Here is a 23,529-nt window from a genome sequence, read left to right on the forward strand (position 1 = left end):
CCCGCCCCCCCAAAAGTGAGCACTATATTAGTCCTTTTCTAATCCTCTGGGATCTCCCTTAATTTCCATGCATTTCCAAAGGTAATAGCACTACCTCTACAATTACTTCAGCCAACTTCTAAGTACACTAAAAGAGGCCCTGATGACTTCAAAACATTTAGTTTATTTCTAATTCCTATTCTGTTCCTTCCCTATTCTGATCTGAGCACCTGTCCTTAATGTGTACTGCATTCATCATCTGAACGGTTACCACCCCTTCACCACTCTTTTTTACCCCCATGTGAAGACTGAAGTGAAAAAGGCTTTAAACACCTCCTTGTCTGCTTCATCTGTTATAAATTGCCCCTCCCAACATTGTAAAGGACCCGTGTTTTCCTTGGCCTTTTACTTCTAACATATTCAAAAAACCTATTTTGTTACATTTCAGACCTTGTCCCTATATGCTCTCACTATCTTTTTATACAGTACTTGTCCTTAATAAGGAAATAAAATTCTATATTTGGACTTCTATTTTCAGACTTTTGGACAAGGAAAGGAAATATTTATTCAATATGCTAAGCCAAATTACATACACAACATCTCAAACACAATATTAAGCTATGTTGGCTTTGTGATGAAGAAGATTTTAAATTTTTTTCTTTATATAAATAACTTAGTCCAGTGGCACTTCAAAACAGTAAAACTCAAAAAATTAACAGCTAGTGCACAACATCCAAATACATAATAGGAGATAAAATTGGGTAAAATTTAGCTACAGTAAGTGGAAACTAGTAATGTTAATTTTCTGCCAAGAGGGAAACATTTTTTAAACTACGCCTACTGAGATGTCCTTCAAATCTTTATCATCCTAAATCCTTGAATAGTAGTTTTTATAAATTGTAAAAGCATAAGTACTATTTTGGATAAGTGACGTATCTATATCACAAAAATTCTATATGGAGACTGAATTTAGCCCAACCATACTCTATTTTCCTGACTGTAGATGAAATTTGAAACTGAATATAGTTATGTTTTAAGACAAAAACATTTTAGTGCATTGTCCTGATGAACGCTTTAATCCCCCACTTATATTCTAGAGATCTCTGGATTTTCTGTGCTAGCTTGATGCCTAGGGAGAAATTAGTTTCCAACACTGTGATCAAATGTAAAATTATTTCCTATTATATTTGTTTCAGGGACAAGGAAAACTGGATAAATTGCCAGCTATTGCTCTAAACCAAACTTTATTTATTTTATATATGTATACCTATCTATATGTATGTGTATCATACATTTATTTATTTTACAGACACATACATACAAGTATGATATACAAAAAAAGCCTTGAATACTATCAGTAATTTAGGTAGTGAAATGGGCAATAGCTCTGTAGAAATTTTAAAACAAATCTAATTTGATGGCATAACAGGACGGTATCCGAGGGCAGCCATGATGCCCCCCTAGTGACCGTGTCAGTCCTGCATAGCTCTTACTCCAGCTTCTCAGGGTCTCACCCTGCTTCCTCACCTGCCACATCTTGGTGTTGAAGGTAGTGAGGGGAGGCTGCCTTCAGAGGTTGGTGAGCCCAGGTGTTCTCTCTCTCTGTTCTTGGTTTTACTCTTGTGCCCACCTTGGTCCATCTGAATTGGGTCTTAGACCCCTGCACACACAGTCCCCCTCTCTCTCTTTCACTCTCTCTCCTGGCCTGGGGCTCCTTGGGCTCTACTTGCCTTAAGGGTTGAATCATTGTCTCCTTCTGCCCCTACATCCATGCCCATGCCTCTCAGATGATACTCCATCCATATTTCTGTCCTTTTATATAGGCTTCAGCCCTCTACATTTTAGTCCCCCTTTTACTCTGGTTGTAGATTTATAGTCTTGGCCCACTGATTCAGACCCAAGTCTCTCAGCCTCAGCCCTCTCTGGGTTTCTAGGCCCCTTGGCCCTGTCTTTCACTTTGTCCCAGCGCCCCTGGCAGGCTGACCCAGGGAAGGCTGCTTGCAGTTCGGCTCAGCCCCCTGGCATCCCTGAACCAGGGCAAAGCTGCTCCTGGATCCGCCTCCCTCTGAAGTGTTTGGGCTTCCACCCCACGCAGCCCACCAGGTCCTTGACCCTTGAAGGGCTCTATGCTGTGCCTCTGCACCACCCATGTGGCCTCCAATCCACCCCCTGTCAGCCACGTTCACTCCTCCAGTATAAACTAGAGTAAAAAATACAAGCAGCCGCAAACTCTTTAAGTTTCCACCTTCATGTCATCAAATCGCTACCCAGCCACCTCCGCACTCTCTGGCTGTCTCCATCCAGGGAGTACATGCCATACCTGCCATTCACACTTCTTACCAGCCTGAGCTGGTAGGAGATCCTTTCCTTTCCAAGTTCAAGGTTGCAATGCTAGTCTGCCTCAGGAACCCAGGCTTATATTCCTTGGCTCCTCCCCTTCCACTCATATGCTCCCCTGACTGGCTGCAGGTGTGCCTCCTCCAGGGCAGCATATTGCTATTCCTCTGGCTACCGTAGAAGTGTCCTCACTACCTAACCAGGGTATTGTCCTATCATCCTATTGCCAGGCAGCTAGCCCCACAATAGGCACTTGTAGCCTATTGGCCCTGGCTTCCTATTCCCCTGCAGCTAGCCCAAAATTGACTGTCGTACCCCACCTGGGGACATGCCTGCTGCTGCTTCTCTGTGCACGAAACAGGAGCCCCTGGCTCCCTGTTAGAGACAGCAGAATCATAAACTACATTTTCTAGAGTTTATTTTTGAAGATTAGCATGTCAAGGATGATTCCAGGCTGCTTTAGGGTGAAAACATTATTGAAGACAATTAAAAGCAGAGTTTTGACAGCCCACTCTCGTTTGTACTATTTAGTATTTTTTAGAAGTTTATAGGCAGAAATTTAGGAACACCACATTGATGACTGCGTAAGAGTGAAAGCTGCATTGATGATGGGAGACAGGACTGCCAGACTTGCTCTATGACTCATATTCATGAAAAAATACTGAGTGAATAGAGATGACATTTTTTTTTATTCCCCACACAGTGTGCTGGAGAAGAGAATTGGGTAGACAATCGGACTATTTATGTTGGGCACCGCGAACCCCCTTCAGGCGCTGAAGCATATATTCCACAGAGATATCCAGATAACAGAATAGTTTCATCAAAGGTAGTAGTTATTCTTTTAATGCATTTATATAAATCATTTCACTGTCTGCTTATTTTGTTGTTCTTGTTTCCTAAAGAATTCTTTCTGTTTACTGGGGCGTCTGTTGATAAAGGTAAAATGAAAGAGGCTAAGTTTCTTCCACCAAAACTAATCATCAAATTACCTCTGGCTTGAACAGAACTAACATGACTCATTCCATGTAAATATTAGTGAGTTATACTGAACCGCTAGGGTGACTCTACATGATTCATCACAGATGTGGGCTTTTTTTTTCTTAAAAAAGAAAAAGATGAAAGTGTGGCATTGGGATTGATGAGATGTGAAAAATGGAGGAATGCATTCTCATTACCACTTACAGAACATAAAAAAAGAAAAGTAATATGAAAATGATGTCAGAACTTCACTAAATCCTAAGATTACAAATTTTAACTGGTAATTAATTTCTCTCTCCAATGTTCTTGGAAGTCCAAACCTACTTAGAGCAGCTAGGGCTACATCGTAAAACAAACTTTCTTTACTTCTGTTTAGTGCAGACATTCAGGTAGATTTAATTGGATGGGGAGTTTGGAGCTAGGAGAGATGAGAACATTCTGGGGGAGCTTTTGGAGAAGAGAGGATCAAGGAGGTACTGGAGGCATTCTGGTCTCTTTATGTTCTTGTATTATGCCTATACCATATTACATGAGAACATTCCATCTGTACATTAAACATGCTAGGCATCTGTTCAATTACTATTTTTATTTGTAGGCCACCAATCTTTTTGAAGTAGGAGCACTAAACAACCACCTAACACAAATAGTGATTGAAAGAACAAAGCTGAATTCTCAGTTTCAGTAGAGAAGTCAGTCTGGCATAAATCACACCACTACAGATTTCACACGAACTACTCAAATATGACCAACATATGGCCTAAGTATTGGCTTTTATATTTAACATTCCCTACCAAATGAACAACAGATTCTGTGTTGCTGTCTTTCTCAGCAAGTAAAACAGTTGAAATAAGCACCCAATACTATTTCCAGGTTTTTGCTGCCCTGGAAGCAAATTAGACTTTCTTGGACTGGAGGGGGCAATGGCCCTCTTTAACCTCCCCTTGAAGAATTATCTGTGTAAGAACGAAAGAATCTAGCAGCTGCCTCATGAAGGGAGAAAAAACAAGGTCAGGTGAATGTCAGGCAGTGGGCAATAGTGAAAGTGCAGCTCCATGAAAGAGAATTATTCATGGGAAAGAACATGCCTGGAAGGATCTAAATGATGCTATTAGCATCATTCCAGATCTGTGAACAGAGGTTGTTGGTCATGCAGTTTGAGTGAATGCAGATGCAAAATTGCTATATTTGGAGGTAACTGTAGGTTCTCACGCTTAAAACTTTTTTTGTGGACCACTCAGCAAATATTTTATTCTTTCAATTGTGATAGTGATGTTAGTCCCAACTAAACAGAACCCTTCATCCTTTGTGTGTCTTGAGTGTACAGTGGCTAAACGAAGCTCAAGCATGCTTCTGCCTCTGACCGTAACTAAGTTAAACTGTAAACAGATATCTCATTCGAGGCAGTCTTGATTGCATTTAAGTCAGAACCGGGAATAAAGAGTGGCACCGCCCTCTGCACACACACCGCCCTTCTAAGCTTTATTGCTTATGTGCCAGTAGGTGGTCAGAGAGAGCACATCACCTGACAGGCTTGTCCCTGGAATGTTTGGCAAGTAAATGGAATGAGCTACAATTAACATAAAAGCAGCATTGGCCTAAAAGAAGTGTTAGCTCACTTTATGTTATGTATTTCACAGGTAGTTAAGGGAGAAAATAGACTTCTGCAGGACAGAAGGCTTTCCTCTGGAGAAATGACTTATCTTTTTACACGCTTACATGTCAGAAAGTCATAATGTAGGATAGTGGAAGAGAACTCTTGTATTGCCAGTATTTGCAGTGTATTTGGTATATGTGGAAATAATCTTGCAGTATTTTTCTGAGATGGGGCTAACCCACTGACCACTCCATTCTCTGTATATTTCAAAAGTCATTCTCTAGAGAATTACAGCTTTTGGATCCCTTGGGTTCTTCCTGTGGCCCACATGTGTTGCCTTGGGAATGCTCCAGTCTGCTGACCCAGAGATCTGTCTAAATACAGTTCCCTAGTATCACAGCAGCACAATATGCAAGCAAAAGCCTACAAACTTCATCTCTATAATTCACTTGGTTCTCTTAAATTTCTTAAGCACACATCTTCAGATCCAGCATTAAATAATCAGTTGAGTAACCACTGGTGGGAGAGAGTTTTCTTATTGAAAGCGTGCCTTAAATAAAAGTAATAGCAAACTATAACACATAGTTTTTCTGCAGCATCTGGGAGTGTTCTCTTGTTCCTAGACTTTGAAGGCCAGATGTATTTTTATTTTGCCTTGCTCACAAACTTCATCTCGAGACCATCTGAAATGAGCAACATGTTATCCTTGTATTTGCAATCTGATATATTCAGGAGTTAATGAGGTGGATAACACAGCTGAAATACAGCTAAAGTGATGTAACATGAGTGAAATCCTATATTTTAACGTCTCGTATTCTGGCAATTGCCCTTTGGAAAATTAAACAATGTACATATTTGTGCAATTTTCTACACTCCATTAGGGTACCTCTGTTCCCTTCCTCCCCCCCCACTCCCAGCATATTTCAAGGGAATTTATAAAAACAAAGCATAAGTTAAATCCTGCTGACATTTTTCCAAATAAAAGAATCAAACTTTGTTTATTCCCTTTTTCTTCTACTCATTTTATATACATGGGGCTTAATTCTTTTTTTGGTCTCCCATCTTCTGCTAATTTTCACTTCTTTGGCAAGTTTAATATTGACAGTAGTGTACAAGTGATGTTGTAGCCATGATGGTCCATTAATTATGTGAGAGTTAAGGATTTTTTAGGGTGGTATCTTTTATTGGACCAACTATGTAGTTGGGATAAAGTTAGACAAGCTTTGTGATGTAAGACATTCTTTGTCTGGTCTCTCTAATATTGACAACTTTTCCATTATATAAGTGTTATGTCTTTGTTGGAAGAGTTTCATAATACCTTGTATTTTCTTTTTGTTTAGATGGTCTTTAGTAGGTTAGTAGGTAAATTGATTAGACGAGCTGTGAAATGAATGCTGTGTCTTAAAGAACATGATCTTATTCTGTCCTCATATTAAAAACACTATTAATTTTGTAGGGTGTGTGCGCGTGTGTGCAGGGGGTTGTTGTTTAGGTTTTGGTTTTTTTTTTAAACTGTACACTAGAATGTTACAAAAATGCAATATATTCATACTAGAAAACAATTTTATTGTCCTAATGAAAACATGGTCAAATGGAAAAGAACTCAGGTGAGTTACTAGAGAATAAAATTAATGTGTCTAGACATTAAAATAGATGTGTTTTTTCCCTCTGCACAAGTTTCTTCTAATGTGAACATTTTTCTCCAAAAGCAGATAGATTAATTTAAAGTAGAAGTTACTGCATATGTTAAACATGTGGAATTCTAATTTGTTCAGACTTTAGTGAAACTATTTGCTAATGCCTTTTTGTTCAAGAGGTCAAGGGATATCTTCCTCAGTTAATAAATTATGCATTTTTCAGTTGTCAGCATCTATCTATATTGTTATTTTTATAATGGGGCACACTGTTTATTGATAACCACCTCTTAAATTTGCCATTTAGCTACTTTTTCAAGTCACAATGGATAAATCTTTTGGCGACTTGACCAACAGAGATATTTTAAGATGATTAAACATTCACATAAATTGATTAAATGTGTCATACAATTTTAAAGATGCCGTTAGTGACAATTACCTTTATCTTATTTAAAAGATGATCCACTTTGCACAATTAAGATGGAAAAAACATTTTTGTTAAATTAAAAAAAAATCTGTAGACTGTTTCAAGCATGAAGGATATTTCCCAACCTTTTCTCTGGTGAGATGGATAATAACTCTCAGCTGTGGACTTATAGGTTTTATAGGTCTTTCATGCTTATGTAAGAACAAAGGCTGCTCTTCACGGATGACATACTCTAATCATCTCTTAAGTACATGATTTTATCAATTTAAGACATATCAAACTTGTTCAAAAGTTTTGGGGGGTTTCAAACCATGAAGAAACCCCATCTATTAATTAAATAGTCTTTACACTATTTTACTTACAAAGATACTCTGTTTTATTACTTAGAAATAAAGTGCCGATAAAATATGGCTGCTTGAAATAACTGTCTATAATGAAGAAAAATCTGAGGACCTATTTCTGCCCTACAGGTGCACTTACATTACTTTGGTTGAGGCTTCATGGTGATCCTGAAAGCAGAATTTGGCCCCTGTACAGAAAGATTCTTTCTGTAATATCACAGTGCCATGTTAGAATTTGACTAAAATTCCATAGAATCTGTTATTTATGTTCCAGTTAATGAAAAATGGCCTGTAGGCAGAAATTGGCCACACCAAACACACAATAATTTGGCATATTAATTTAAGTGTTGTTATGATTGTGACAATGTATTCCAAGAAAGCCGTGTTAAGAGATAGAAGGTGAGAGTAAGTGATTTTTTTTCTTACATCTATAGTTTATATGTAGGCTGATAAATATTTTATTGTGATTTCTTATATTGAATTAATTGTTCACTAATTCATCTCTGAGGAGCAGTTGTTGGTTTCTCTTAAGGCAGCAATTGGCTGTTTGTTTGAATTTACCATATAACAATTAGCTGGTAGAAAAACTCTAAAATTTCCGGTAAAATACTTTAATTGAATATTGACTTCTTGACAAATTCATCAAATTTGGGAAATGTTTCTTATTTAGATAATAGAATTATCTTCCTTTTTCAGCTGAGTGAGAACCAAACTGGAAAACTCTATTTAAATATAGAGGTAAATCTTGTTCGATCTAAAACCTATGGTGAGAACTTACAAAGTTATGTACAGAAGTGCTGTGAAATTAAGGAAAACTATGCTACCTTAACTTTATTCCCTTGTGTACATACATTATGACAAAACCTGTCAACACATAATGAGAAGTAGCTGGAGATAGTGTAATGGCATGTTTTTTTTATACAGCCACGCATTTACAGGTCTATTTTTCATTCTGATAGGTCTAATTTAACAGTACAGTATATCTTTACTGACTTAAACTTAGTATATTAGGATTATCTTCCCAAAGGTGTATGTGTTAACCATTTGTCATCATGGAGATAGCACATATCTAAAAGAATACTTATTTTCAATCTTAGATAGATGCACCTCTTTGAGAGTAATTTGTTTAGTAGTATTTTGTAAGCTGACTCAGAATTTGTTAGGCATGAATTTAGAGCCTGGGTTATGCCACAGTTTAGACTACATGATGGTAACAGTCCCTTATGGCCTAAAAATCATTTCTTGTTTTGGTAGGTTTGTGCTGAAGTGGAGATCACTTGTATTTTTCTGTGACCTATCTTATTATTTTTAATCAGAATCATTTTTTTTTGAGTACAGCTTTTAGAAAACATCGTTTTGGTCCATGACTTGTGTGTTACTGATGTTAAAAGTATTAATACATTTTATTGAAAAAGTAAAACTATATTAGAAATTAACTCTTCCATAAATAGGTATCAAATGTTATGCTTTCCCAAATGCTACCTGCTTAATTGTACTGTACATCAATGGTATAGCTATTTTAACATATATAGTACAACTGATGTTGTAGTTACATTTTAAAATGTGGGCTTGTGAATAATGTTTTCCTTGTTTTGTCCATGTATTTAGAGTGAATTATTTAACTGTGTTCTTCCATTTGTTATTCACACAAATATTTTTGGTGTTTATTTTGCAGACACATAAGTGTTTGTTTTTTTTCATAAATCTTGCAAAGATTAAAATTTTGCATTTGCTGCTGCTACAGCATTAATATAATGGCTTTTGCCATTCAAGTAATATAGCTTTGGTGTGGAATGTCCTCACTTATTATTACACACACACATGCACGTGTGCACGCGTGTGTGTGTGTATTAGTGCTCTGACTAACCTAATGGAAAGCTTGTTAGTGAAATAAAGTAAATTGTAACAGAGACCACATGAATAATACTAAGCCCCAGTTATCAGATTATTCCTGTAACTGTATCTGTAAGCAGCCAGCATTTTTCTAAATCAAGGCAGATTATCAATATACCATATCTTTTTAAAACAGACAAACAAACAAAACATTATTTTAGCACAGGCTTTGACTGCTTCATTGCCTCCTGCTGCAGTCGATCAACTGACATTTTATAGTCCATATATTGCTCATCCAGTCCTCTCCTGAATGTCACTTGTAACCCATATTTTTTCTTTCTCCTCATCTCAACGGTTCCTTCCTTCTCGTCTGCCCTGATAGTACCAAAGCCAAGTATCCCTGCTGATCAGTTTTAGTTGTAGCATTTATTTTAGTCTAGTTAAGGGGTGTCTAGTTGCAGTCCTGTAATATGATAGCTGTCTGCTGTCAATACCCTTTGATCTTAATTGTTGGTGAAGGGGGTGTGTGCTTTAATTAAAGTGGCTCTCAAGAGCTGCTGCCAGCCCCATGCTCTGCACTCTTAGAGCTGCTTTAATTAAAGCGCCCACAGTATCATGTGTATTCAGCATCCCATGCTTTACAATGGCAGCAGGGGCACTTTAACTAAAGCACCCCTGCTGCCAAAATGTGGGTATGCTGAATATATGTGACATGGAGGCTGCTGGATAGTGGTGTGCAAAGCGAGCCACATTCAATTTGGATTCAGCCCAATTTGGGGGGCAGTGATTCAATTCACTGATTTGGATCACTGTCCCAATTTGATTCATCTGAATCTGAAGATTTGATTCTGATTCAGAGAATCAGCAATTCAGCCATAGACACAGCTTTATATGTTTTTTCTATGTATCTCAAGGTACTAGGTGTGGTTTGTGAATGCTGAGATTGTGGGGTGAATGGAGCGTCCCATGGGAGCATGGGGGGGTCCTCCGCATGCTCAGCATTGGACCCGGTAGTGGACCGGATGCACTTCTGGTCTACTTCTGGGTCCGCCACTGAGTGCAGCCTGCTGTGTCTATGGCTGAATCATCGAATCTTTCTGAATTGAATCAGCAACCGAAGCTTCACACAGCCTTACTGTTGGAGTGTGCTAATTAGCATGCTCATCATACTTGCAGCAGACTTGATTAATCGAGTCTGCTTCAATGTGTGCTAATTAGCACATGTCGAAGCAGAGGTCCATCATGTGTATAGGTATTCTAAAATACCACCCTGTCCTGCCTGCTGCCTGACTTCAGACTAACAGCTAACTACCTCTCACACTTCTGTGACGAATGTTAAAAAGTAGGAACTAAATCCTCAGCACATGGATTCAGCTACAGTTTTCTTTCCCCCTTCCCATCTTTTATATGGGGATTTGGTTGAAGGAGACTGAAATGACAGGCAAGAAACAAGATTGGAATAGCTCAAAGGTTACCATTATCCTTTTTTTCCTTGATCATAATTTAGGCCAGGGGTGAGAAAAATACAGTCCATGGGCTGGATTCAGTCTACCAGACAATTTCGCCCGGCCCATGGGTGTCCACCAACTAACTGTACCCCAACCAGCCCACAAGCCTTGCTCCCACCCTCATGGGTGAAAGGGCCCATCCCAGTCAGCACGCAGCTTCCATGCAGGGCTACTGCTGCCACTGCTGTGGCCGCGGGGGGCATACTTAGCTTCCCTGGCATCTCACTCACTCTGGGCATCAGGTAGGGAAGTGGTGGGGATGGAGTGGGGAGCTGTAGCTGGGCAGGAGCATGGAGTAGGGGCTGGCAGCAGTGCAGAGCCCACGCCAAGGGAGATGGCAGGTGCACAGAGCTTGGGTGGGAAGAGTGTGTTGGGGGGTGAACCCCCTACCCACTTCCCCCCAGCAGCAGCAGCCAGCGGTGGGCTCTTGGGGCACTCATGCCCAATGCAGGTACTGCCACCTGGCAGTACGTGGCTCCAGCCAGTGATGCATATGGCAGCAAGGAGCACAGCCAGGCTGGCCCACCTCTATTGCACAGGGCTGTGTGCAGCACACATGCAGCTCCTGGTACTCATGAGTTACCATGATAGAAAAGCCCCACGTGATGAAAATGGTTGCCTTTACCAGTCCGTGCCATGAAGGTCCCGGGACTGTGCCGGGAAGCAGAGGATGGGGTTCCCCTGCACTTCCAGCAGAGTCCTGGGACCTGCAAGGCAGGGAGTGGTGAAGACAGCTGGCTTCACTGCACAGGGCTTCCCCTGGCTGCGTGTGAGTACCAGGGCTGCAAGTGCCATGAAGAAAGCCCCATGCAATAGAGGCAAGCTAGCCTGGCTGTGCTCCTTGCCACCATGTGCAGTGCTGGCCAGAGTCACATACCACTGGGTGACAGTGCCTGTATGGGGCATGAGCATCCTGAGTGCCCGCCATCTGCTGCACAGTACCAGCAGGGAACAGTGTGCCATGGAGGGGAGTCTAGGGAGTTCCCACACCTCCCTCACACCCCACAAATGCTACACACCCACATCCTCGCCCCATAACCCCCCCACATATACACTCCCCCAACATATCCTATTGCTCCCACCATACACAGCCACACCCATCACAAATGCCCCACCACACAAGCACACCCACCCCCAAACCCACCCCACACCACGCATACAAAATATAAGAGCAAGACTATTTTTGAGTTATGCAGTTACCTCTATATACAGTACACAAACAAAAATCATGAGAAAAATCTTTTTTGTAATAAAATTAAAATATATTTTAGTAGGTGTTTGACTTATAGCATTGGATTTAGTTTTTTCTGGTTCCAAGATGGCAAACCCCCCCTCCCAAAAGGGGCGCTTCTGGGGCAAGAGGTGGCAAAAGTCAAGGATTAGGGGCAGGACTTCCGGTCCCAAGATGGTGACCAGAGAACGGGGCACCTATTAAGTGGCAAGACTACCCTTGTGACCCTTGACAGCTCACCAAAACTTATTAAGTGGCCCTCCAGCCAAAATAATTGTCAGCCCCTGATCTAGCCCCTGGTAAGCAGTAGTGTAGCAATGGGGAGACTGGCAGGGGGGAGCCATGGCCCCAGGCGCCAGCTGGGGGGTGAGGTGGTCTGGCTGGGCTGAGAGGCTGTGATGCCTCCCGCATTGTATGTGTGGCCCACCCACCGGCACAGCAGGTTGTACGTTTGTTTACCTGTTACAGCAAGAAATTCTGGCTGATGCCTCTCCCCCGGCATCTGGTGTGCCATGGTGTCAGTTTCCCCATGAAAGTGCCATGGGGCAGGATAGGGGGTTCCACACCCTGCTTGGATCATCCCTGGGGGGGCACAAATGTAGTATATTGGCCCCCCAGGCATCAGAGACCCACGGTACACCACTGCTGGTAAGTGCTGCTGTTAGTCACCATGACTTGTTAGCTATTACATCACTTAATGTGGCAAAAAAAAAAAGAATTTTGAACCTGAAATATAGCGTCTATGAATTAATCTAATGATTCTTTCCTTTACTAAGCATTAATATTAGAAGCTAGAGAAGCAGTGAAGCATTAGGTTGTAAAAAGTTTTACAGCTTATAATGATTCAGTAAGAGCAACTATGCAGATATGAATAAGGATAGGTATTCACAAATGGTGGTATTATGCTTCCCTAAAGGAAACTTAATACAGCATAAGCCAATAGTGATGTAAGATGTAGTAAATAATGGAAAGTGTTTCTACATGTGGGTAGGAATGAGGAGAATGTAGAATTGATTACAATAAAAGCCATTTTAAATTTCTCATCTCTGTTCAGTGTTATGTTTTGGACAAGAGCTTTTTGCTAAAAGGAAATATGCAGGTAGAAATGGAAGGATTTTTTTTCTAAGGGATTGTAAGGGATGTTCTGAAGAACACTGCCATCTTTAGTATCTCAGATGTGCATAATTTTGTTATAAAAAATATTAATTGTCACACTGAATATATTTATTTTCCTTTTCTTAAACTTGTAGTTTTACCTGAATGAAAACAAAGAGTATTTAACAGGTACACATTTAGTTAGCAGATGTGTTTCTTCCTTGCCTGAGTTGTTTGGGCAGAAGTTGGAAATAACTATCTTTTTTTGAAACTGAATAGTTTCCCTTACAGTCACCAGTTAATCATAACTGTTGCAAATCTACAAGAATTGAAAGAGTGACAAAGTATTAGTCCTATAGCTTAGTTGTCTCAATATCAGAGAGAAAAATGCTGTAAATCTGTGGAAGATGATGGTTTACTATATAGAATATTTTTCTTTTAATCTAACTTAACAATGCAAAATATTAAATTATTTAAATCAGTCACTTATCACAAACTACAACTACCAAAATATGAAGTAATCAAAACCAAGTTTGGCTCTTCAGTGCTTACATAGGCCATGGACAGGCATTATGTTTGTGCCAGGGGTAAGGTGTTTCTCTTGGCACAGAAAGGCAGCATACAGCCATTCAAGGGATCTCTTACAGAAGAGAGCTGCTTTTCTGGAAGAAAGTTCTCTGTCTTCCAACCAGGATGATTCTTCCCTTCTGCACTAACTTGAATGGCTGAATGTTTCTCTCCAGTGTTGAGGATACCCAGTATCCTGCTCTCTGATAGCCATTCCATGGCCGAGCTGTGAGAGAGCCCTGTGGGGCTCTGTTGTTGAGTGCTAATGCTCTGGTAGTCAGTGTACAGACCCCAGGTCACCCTGGGTTTAGGCAAGGGGTTGGGGGAGGGTTATTTTCCCCAAGCTTGAACAAGTCCTGGGCATCTGCCTCTGACCCCCAGATAGAGATATGAAGGCCCAGAAAAAAAATGGAATAATTTGGGGAAAAAACATTCTTTTCCAAGGACTCTTCCCTTTTTTTTTCCAGTGGAAAAATTGGAATTTTGGGGAAAATCTAAAAAAAACTCTTATGAAATATTTTTAGAGTGATGAATGACATGCTTTTTAAGACAAGGTTTTCAAATATTGTTTATTACAGCTGCCCTTTACTCCCTCAAAATGATTTCTGATAACTATACAATATGAAGATGTTTTATGTAAGACACTGTACAATATTAGATCATTACAATTTGTTTGCATAGTAGACATGATACAACTCCCAAATCTAAGATGCATTTCTTCCCTCAGAGAGTGCTGCCGTCTGTACAAGAAAAGGAAGGAAGGATCCAGGGCCTCCTTTGCTTGTATATTTCTGCACTGCCTGCAGCCTTCCTTCCTCTGGTGACCTTTGATCACAGGTTTGATGGAGATAGAGTAATATGTCCTCCTCCTGAGTCCTGACTAGGCCCCTCTACCTGGTCATCTCTCTCCTCAAAGTACTGGGAGTGGACACAGACAGCTCCCTGCTACAGGGAAACAGGCAGCTTATTGCCCTTCTTGCTTGTGTGAAGAAACTGCTAAATTCTTGTTGTTGGTAGCAAAGCCTCAGAAGGAAAAGAAATCTAACGATTTTGGTGGTGGAATGGAACCAGTCTCCTCCTGGACCCTGTGACGCTGAGATCCATAGAAGTACCTAACAAACTGCCTCTAGTAACACAAAGAAGCTGAAAGTAGACTTTCTGTTTAATGAAAGGTAAGAGGTTCAATTTCATTTAGTTTGGTATATTAAACTATATTTTCAGTTAGTATATTTTCGTAATTTATTTAATTCATAATGGAGTTCTTACCAATCTGATGCTTTCTTAGCAAATCACCCTGTACCGTTACCTTAGCAGTGAGGTGAGATCTGAGGGAAGGGGTGGTTCACAGTTGTCTTACTGAGGAGGGCTCCCCTCCATCAGTTACTACATTTTTCACATGCTGTAACCTAGCTGTTAAATTACCTTTTTTTTTTCCCCTCAGCAACATGGTGCGACCATCTTCTAACGTATGGAAACACTTCCACACTGCAACTGCAAGTCATTCTGAAAAAAACACTTTGTTCTGCAAATACAGTTAAATTAATCATGCATTTCCAAATGCTGTCAGGATGACCAAACTCATCCTTGCATGTATGAAGTGCCCTGCAGACATAAAAAAAAATCCTTCATGAGTGTGAGTGAAGTGGATCATGATGACAGTGGAAGAAGCACTTGCAAACATTCTCAATCCAGTAGTCCTTCTGCTTCTGTAACATCAGCATCACAAAGTCAATACCATGGGTAAACAGATATCTCAACCAGCTGTATCCAAAAGATTCCCAATAACTTCATTTGTAGACAGGATGAGAAAAGCAAGAAAAAATTGACCAAGCGTTTGCAAGAGCAATATATGCTTCTGGGATGCCATTATCAATCACTGAAAATGCACACTGGCAAGCAGCATTAAATTATTAAGACCATCATACCATTTGCCCAGCAGACATTCTTTGAGCAAGCCTTTTCTAGAGTCAGAATATGAACATGTAATGCAATCTGTGCGTGAAAAAATCAACAAAGCACTCTGTCTTGCAGTACTTACTGATGGGTGGACAAACGTACAGGGAGAAGGAATCATAAACTTTGTGATAACAACACTTCAACCAGTTTTTATGAAAGAATTGAAACAGGAGAGAACAGTATATCAGTAGTAAAATATGTGAAGTCCTAAGACGATTGGGAGTGGTAAAGTATTTGCTTTGCTGACTGACAATGCAAGTAATATGAAAGCGGCATGGGAGATCATAATGGACAAATATCCACATATTACCCAGTAGGATGTGTTTCCCATGGCCTAAACTTGCTTCTTAATGATTTCATGAAGTTGGACACACTGCAAAAGATCTATAATAGAGGGGAAAAGTTATAAAATATATAAAAACCTACTCACATTGTAGCTGCAATCTTTAAGAAGCAGCAGGAAGAAAAGAATGGGAAGAATAAAATGATGACACTCATACTTTGTAGTAAAACTACACGGGGTGGGTTGGTGATCTCATTTGAAAGTTTACTAAAAAGCAAAAAAGCTCTTCAGCAGTAGTAACTGAAGATCTTAAGGTAGTCCAACGCATAAGGAATACTGTACTTGGTGAAGATGTCTTCTGGGTTCAGCTGCACAACTCCCTGAAGATTCTAAAGCCAGTTTCTTCCTCAGTCACTGCATCTGAATCAGTCAGTGTGCTTTTATCAGCCATTCCTTACCTCATGGCCCAGATAAAATCAACTGTGTTTGACAATGTAAGTATATCTCCACTTACAAGTATGGAAGAAGGAGAAGTGAAAGACTTCATTCACAGGCCAGAGGAATTTTTTTGCCAGTCAATTCACGTTGCTGCAAATCTTTTGGATCCAAGATTCAAAGGTAGAAATGTTAGTGATGATAGCCTTGCTACTGTGTTTGAGTGGATTACAAAACAAGCAACACACTTAGGACTTTATGTTGGCGAGGTACTTTCAAATGTTGCAGAATACAGAACGTGGTCAGGTATTTGGTTCAGGAGTGCAATCTGGGGTTCTGCCAAGTATATTCCTTCTGCAGCATGGTGGCTGATGTACAACACATCTGACTGCACTTGCTTCAGATTCCTCCATCTTCTGCAGCACATGAAAGAAAGTGGTCTATGTTAGGAAATATAGACACCAAATCAAGAAATACACTAACCTGTGAAACAGTAGAGAAGCTTGTTTCAATCAGTGCAAACCTTAAGTTTTCTGAAGTCCATGAAGATAAAAATGAAGGTTCAGAATCAGAAAATATTGATATTTCAGAAGTGGAGTCTGACTCAGATTAGACAATGAAACTTACGATGCTAATATTTCCAAGGATATATTTGATTAAGTGATATACAAGGGATTTTTTTCTGAGCTCTTTTTCTAAAAATCTGAGTTTCTTCTGTTTCTGGAGAATGCTGACTGTATGAAAGAGGCTTTCTAAGTCCAGATAATAAAAACTTCCTTTTATTTACTAAAATGTCGATGGTTTCTATTTTAAACTTTTATTTTTTTCCTAGTTTTCATGAGCTGGCAACAACTAAGACATGCTTAAGTACCTTAGGGTGCAGCAGCTTGTGCCTCCAGCTGTAACAATAATTACTAATAATTATTTTAAATGCCTTAGTTTTATTCAAATAATAATAAGGCATTTATCCTTTTAAATTTCCTGAATATACCAAACATTACAACTTTATGTGCTAGTTAAGTTATACATAATATATTTTATGTTCTTAATGTGGTAAAGTAAATGTATATAGATAAGAAAATAAATATTGCATATATTTGAATTTTTCAAAAAAAAAATGGGGGTTGGGAACATGGGTTTTTTCCATACCCTCCGAATTTCCAAATATTTTACATCTCACCCTTTGCCCCTGCACAGACCAGTTCCAGGGGTAAATTCTCACAGCTGGAACCAGTCTGCCTCCTACTCTATGCACCCTTCCCCCTTCCTTCCACCCCAGGCTGTCATCTCAATTTCAGTGCCATTATTTAGCATGTTTTTGCCCCAAAACTTCAATAAAAAAGCTATTACTTTCTTTTTTGGTAATCTTGTCCCTCTTGAAACTCACTTGTGGGCCTTGCAACATAGCATCCCTTTTCTTTATCCTTCCCCTGATTCCATTTCCCCACTCCTGTAACCCTCTAGGCTAAGTATAGTCTGTCAAAAAGCCCAAGGCTGAATCAGTTCAGCTTTCGCAGGTTAGCTAAGCTGTGTAGACTGAACCAATAAGTAAGTAAACAGACTCTCACTTTTGATTCTGGAAATGCAGCCTCATGCCTGCAGTGGCCCAGACCAGGAGCTGGGGGATGCTAGAGCACATCTCCCTGCTTGGTTGGCACGGACAGTTTGAGCCAAAGCTAGCCCTCCCATCCTGTGAGGGGTTGGTTGTGGTGGGGAAGGTGGAAAGCATCCTGGGATGCTGGAGGACTGCAAGTTAACTTGAATCTGGAGGGGATCTGGAGCAGAATTTCAGTAAACTGATTTAACCTAAATCAATTAAGTCTGACGCTACATTCATCCAGGTTTATTGTAAACCAGCTTTGGCCACTTTGAAAGCTGTTTCTGTGCACTGAACTTCTGTTGTGTTACAGATTTGAACCAGTTACCAATCACTTATACCAGTTTATGTATAACTTCTGTCCCTAGCCCTACACTTCCCACCAGCTCTGTTTCTCTTTCCTCTACATACCTATCTCCTTCTCCAACCAGAACAAATCCACATTCCATGTGGGTACCACCTGCTATTGCCTCCTTATCTCTGAATATATTTGTTCCCATCTTGTTTCCCTCCGTGTCAATCACCTAAACCCCTTTCAAGCCACCATTTCTAAATGATTATTTCAGTTGCAATGCCTATTCCATATTCTAGAACTCTGGCAACAACTGAGTATTGTCCATAACCTTCTGAAATTTTAAAGTCCATTTTTATGTGAACCTTTCTACCATATGCTGGCAGCAGCTATAAATGCTAGGTTCTGTATGTAGGGGTTCTTTTTTAAATTGCAAAACAAAACTGGCTTGGGTATCCACCCAAGAACAGGAAAGCCAAATACCTGGGTGCCTTCTGAGCAGTATTTATTCACTTACAAGCAATAAGTCTGTAAATAAAACAAGAAGAGCATTTATTACAGAGGGAGAAAGCATGGCATTCATTTGGAAAAACGCAGCGACAATAAGTCAATAGTATGCAAATAGGATGTAAAGACCATGCCTGCAATATTTTTGGCAGTAGTCCTTCACATCATTTTTCCCACTTTGTAGGCTGAATGTCTAACGAATAAATATCCCTCCAATATAACACTTTTCCAGTCCATCCATTAACACCACTTATTTGTTACAAGAGCTTAAAAAAGTCCCAGCGTCTGGAGGTTTGCCTCCAGCCCTACAGTGAGGAAAATGGCTCTTGCTTCCATTAAGAAATATCTCACTGCCATCTCTGTGTTGTCTTGCCACTGTTGTTCTGTTGCTAGCCACTACTTCAGTGATATCTTGTCTTGCCACTCTGCCTCTGGTTTACATGATAACTCTGTTCTGCTCTGTGTACCTGATAAGAGTTGCATAACACCCCTGCCATCTGTCCCACCTATCACTGGTCACAGCTCTACAGTTGCTGGGTAGCAGGTGCCTTGCTTTTGCTGCTATTGTGACCTTGTATTTCACTACCACAGTAAATCAGAGTTCTACCCCCTAATCTAGCCTTATGTGCTTTCAGCCCTTAGTGATTTTGCTGCATAGAGGGAACACCTCTTTTCTGCACTGTCTCTTCCTTTCTAGGTGGGAGCTTTATACTAGGACTCTGTGAAGCTTCAGTTGCCGATTTGATTTTGGGGAGATTCGACCTGATTCAGCGGCTGAATCTCTGAATCCAAATTGAATCAGAAGACAAATAAAAAGGTCCAAATTGATTCAAAATGTCTGAATCAATTTAGAAAAAGATTCGGAGGAGATTTGGCGATTCAGGCAGTCCCCGCTCACCACTGCAGGGAGCTGTACCCAGACTCTGTGCCAGTAAGTAGGGGGTGGGGAGGGGAAGGTTGGAAAAGGGGAGAAGGGCCCATGGGGGGACCTCTGCCAGGCCCCATCCCCTGCCTGCTCCCCCAGCCTCCCTGAGCGCCCCCTGATCCCCACCTGCTCTTCCAGCACCATCAATAGCTGCCCTGCCTGGCCCCAGCATCCCACCACTTAAAAAAAAAGAAAGCCCCGCACTCACTGGTTGCTACAGAGGCCATTGGGGCGTCTGGGGGGCTCATGGCAGAGCCCCCCCACACAGTGCAGGGCAGTGGGGGGCAGCGGGTATTGCCCCCACTCTTAGCAGCAGCCAGTGAAGGTGGGGTTTTTTTGTTTATTTTGGGGGTTTTTTTAAGTGCCAGGACGCTGGGCCCGGGCAGGGCAGCCCTTGACGGATCTGGAAGAACTGGCAGGGGATGGGACCTGTTTGATTTGGAGATTCGTCTGATCCAGCAGCGGCCAAATCACCAAATCAGATTTGGCCAAATCAGTTTAGGACAGTGATTGGAATCACCAAATCAAATCACTGTCCCCCAAGTCAGCCGAGTCCAAAGCAAATACTAGCCACTTTGCACAGGCCTGTTCTATACCTCTGCTACCTAGGGGGGAAACTCAGTGAAATCCATTCAGCTTTGTTTTTTAAGCTCCGCTGCTCAGTAAGGGGGAGGATTCAAACCCTGAAACTTCCTTCTAACAGTAAGATAAGAGAACGTTGCCTTTTAACTTCTTTACTTAGTAGGTATGCCTGGCTTTTGGCTCATTCCCCTATTACCCAGAATGGCAGGAGTAGATGGCAGGAGTGTTATGCAACTCTATCAGGTTAGGTTGAGAATTCCCCCCCTTCTCTCCCCTTCACTCGGGGCATATTTAGATACAAGTCTGTTACCCCTTTGTTCACACCATGATGATGGGGACATTTCCTCCTGCATGTAAGATCAGTAAATATAAATCCAAATGAGTATTTGTATTGGCATTTCCTATGTAAATGAAGTTCACCAATAAATTATACAGGAGTTCCGTCTTTTTGACATCCCAGCTAAAGGCTTTACATATGTTTTGAGAGCCAATTTCAGTGGTAATGTAAATGGTAGTGTAATTTCCATATCAAGAAACAACCAATGTAACTTGCCAAGAAGAGGGAAGGGCAGCAAAAACAATCAGTTGGAGAATCCCTGCCCTGCTCCCTAGATGTGCAAGTTTGCAGTAATACTGATCTTTTTTGTCTGTGTCAAATCAGTATTTGGCTGTGTAGGATATTAGTTTCAGTTTTCTTAAGTTGTATATCACACATTCTTACACCAAGTTTAGCCATAATTTTTTCTGTTTAGATATGTCATTTTCATGACCAAATAGGCAGATAAAGAGCAAGCTTATACATTCTTTGTTTACTTGTTCATATACTATACCTTTTGATGTCATATTATATGAATAGCAAAACTGTTATATAAATTAAAAAACTGCATAGCCTTTGCTTAACTATTAAGTAAAGGCTTTGCAGCCATAAACTTTCTTAGTACTTTTTTGTTGTTTGGAGGGGTATGCGTAACTAAAAGCTAATGAGTGTAAAAGAGGTTTACAACTTTAGTTTTGTTCCTGATTTGCTGTCAAAGCACCTTTAGCATGTTAAAAAATGGAGAGGAGTTTGTTGCATCCTTAGACTAAGCAATAGTTCTAGGACTAAATCCTTCACTTAGTAGCTTTACACCAACTGCTCCTCAACTAAACATCTAACTGGATGGTGTTGCCATATAAACCTAGTTCAGTGAATGGCCAGAACTCGGATTTGAGTGAAACTGTTGAGTGCGACAGGGGTACCTTGAATATCAGTTATCAGCTGCATGATTCTGAGAAGGTTGCTTATCAGTGAATTTATGTGAATGAGTTTGCAAAAATTTAATCCAACTTGTGATATTTAAATTTTGTTTGTAAATTTTGAGCTAGTTTGATTCTTCAAGGGTGTGCCTGTATATGTATAGATGCCTATGATCTTTGCTGTCAGTAATGTAGTGTGGCATGACTGTAAAGAAGTAGTAGTATCACAAACACTTTAATACTCTTTTTATATGTATATTTTTTAGTACACATTTTGGAACTTTGTACCGAAGAACTTGTTTGAGCAATTCAGAAGAATAGCTAACTTTTATTTTCTCATCATTTTTCTTGTTCAGGTAAGCCATTCCCATTTCTTTAATAATTTACACACCTTCTAGAAAAATATTTTTGGAAGAGTTTTAAACCCCCCCCCACACACACTGTTTTCAGACTCACCACTTTGATGACAGGGAGAAATAGATCATTGAGCTTCAGTAGTCAGCAACATTGCTGATAAATTAAAAACAAGCTCTTTAACACATGTCCAGGTTACTAATATCAGTCCAACCTGGGGGAAAATGGTACAGTTATTACAATCTGATGAGTAATGTGTCATAAAATGTGGGTTTTTGAAAATTTGTAGTGAACAGCTGCTTAACGGATGCAGTCCTTCAGGCTCCTCAGTTGAATTGGGGAAGGGTTATGGGTACTATTTAAAAGTGCCACCACCATAGTTGGCATATTGATGATGTTCATTATAATTGATATAGTCTCAGTGTGTATGGAGAGAGCGCCAGCTAAAAGTAGTGGTCAGCCCGAATCAATGTGAGCTAACAGACTCATATAGGGGCACTAACATGATCATTGTCTAAGATGACATATTTGAGCAATTGGAGGCTGTCATTTTTTAGGCTTCATAATTTTGCAGCTTTCCTTACTATAACATGCACTAAATGTAACAGAGATGCATTAAATTTGAACAAAAGACTCTTGCAGGAGTTTGCTTGCTTATTTGTCTGGATAGCTACAAGCAATAGTGATACAGATTCTTGGAACAGTATTGAGAGAGAAAGATTTTGGGACCAGAACATGGAACAGTTTTGATTTTGACCTGGAACCCTACGTCTGATTTGCTTTCTTACCATCTAATTGCAAAGTTCTCAGTAGTTTTGTGGAGTTTTTTCTTTGATGAGAGCTATGATGGCAGCATGCATGGGTCTGCTTTAACTGCCAACAATTACTAGATCATTTTCCTTCTAAAGCAGCTGCTATCTTAATTCCAGTTAGTGTAACCTTTATTTATTGAGCGCTTGAAGAAACAGGTGAGCACTCCAGCCCACATATTTTAACTTTTTAAATTAGTGAAGTGTTTAGCTAGAACTTAATAGTTCTTCCAAATTACAAACAAGCTTTCAGATTAAAGAAAAGTCTTAGGAATAATCTATTAGGTTACCTACCCTGTACAGGGGAGGAGATCTGGGTACACTGGTACTTTTATTGAATTTTTTATAGAGGTGCACCGATAAATTGATCCGATATTGGATAGGCACCAATATAAAGAAAATGAACTGTATCGGAAATCAACTTGATGTGGGCGATAAATGCCCATGCATGCATTCAGCTGCAGCACAGCACATAGACAGCAAGGTGCACAGTCTGGCAACTTGGAGAGCTGTGTGCAGCTGGTAAGTCTGTTGTGGGTTGGGGGGGCAGGTCAAGGCTGTCTGTGGTGAGGGAGAGAGTGGAGCTGGGGTTGGGGCGGGGGCTAGGGCAGGCACTGCCCAGCTGGGGTAGGGCAGGGCACAGGATGGAGCCGCAGCTTGTCCAGGGAGAGTGGGGTGGCTCCCGCCACTGCACACACCCCAGGAGAGCATGGTGGGGGGCATATGCCCCTGGATCTGTGCAGGATGCGGGCAGGATGGGCTGCAGCTGCGGGCTGGGGCTGCGCTGGGCTCTTCCCAGTATATGGGGGGCTGGGGCAGGAGCTGGGCCAGGGTGGTGCTCGGGTTGGGCGGTGATGGCGCTGGGGGAGCAGTGAGGGGGCTACAGCAAAATTTGGGGCGGCTGCAGCCCCCTCCCAGCACTGCTGCTGCCCGCCCTGAGCACAGCCCCAGCCCAGCCCTCGCCCCTCCCCTTCACATACTAGGAAGAGCCCACCACAGCCCCACCCCACCTCTGCCTGCCTGTCCCAC

At 40.9% G+C, this 23,529-nt stretch overlaps 1 protein-coding gene across 4 annotated transcripts in view; it reads left to right on the plus strand.

Annotated features, from left to right (window-relative positions):
* ATP11A (ATPase phospholipid transporting 11A) overlaps positions 1-23,529 on the plus strand; it is a 305,123-nt gene that overhangs the window by 164,263 nt on the left and 117,331 nt on the right. For all 4 annotated transcript variants that reach the window (XM_019524853.1, XM_019524854.1, XM_019524855.1 and 1 more), the window contains exons 2-3: positions 3,020-3,142; positions 21,604-21,693. In XM_019524853.1, the coding sequence (XP_019380398.1) occupies positions 3,020-3,142; positions 21,604-21,693 (213 nt within the window). The remainder of the gene's footprint in view (positions 1-3,019; positions 3,143-21,603; positions 21,694-23,529) is intronic.

The sequence above is a fragment of the Gavialis gangeticus genome, unplaced genomic scaffold (assembly GCF_001723915.1).
Source record: "Gavialis gangeticus isolate Ggan-Ray unplaced genomic scaffold, GavGan_comp1, whole genome shotgun sequence".
Lineage (NCBI taxonomy): Eukaryota > Metazoa > Chordata > Crocodylia > Gavialidae > Gavialis > Gavialis gangeticus.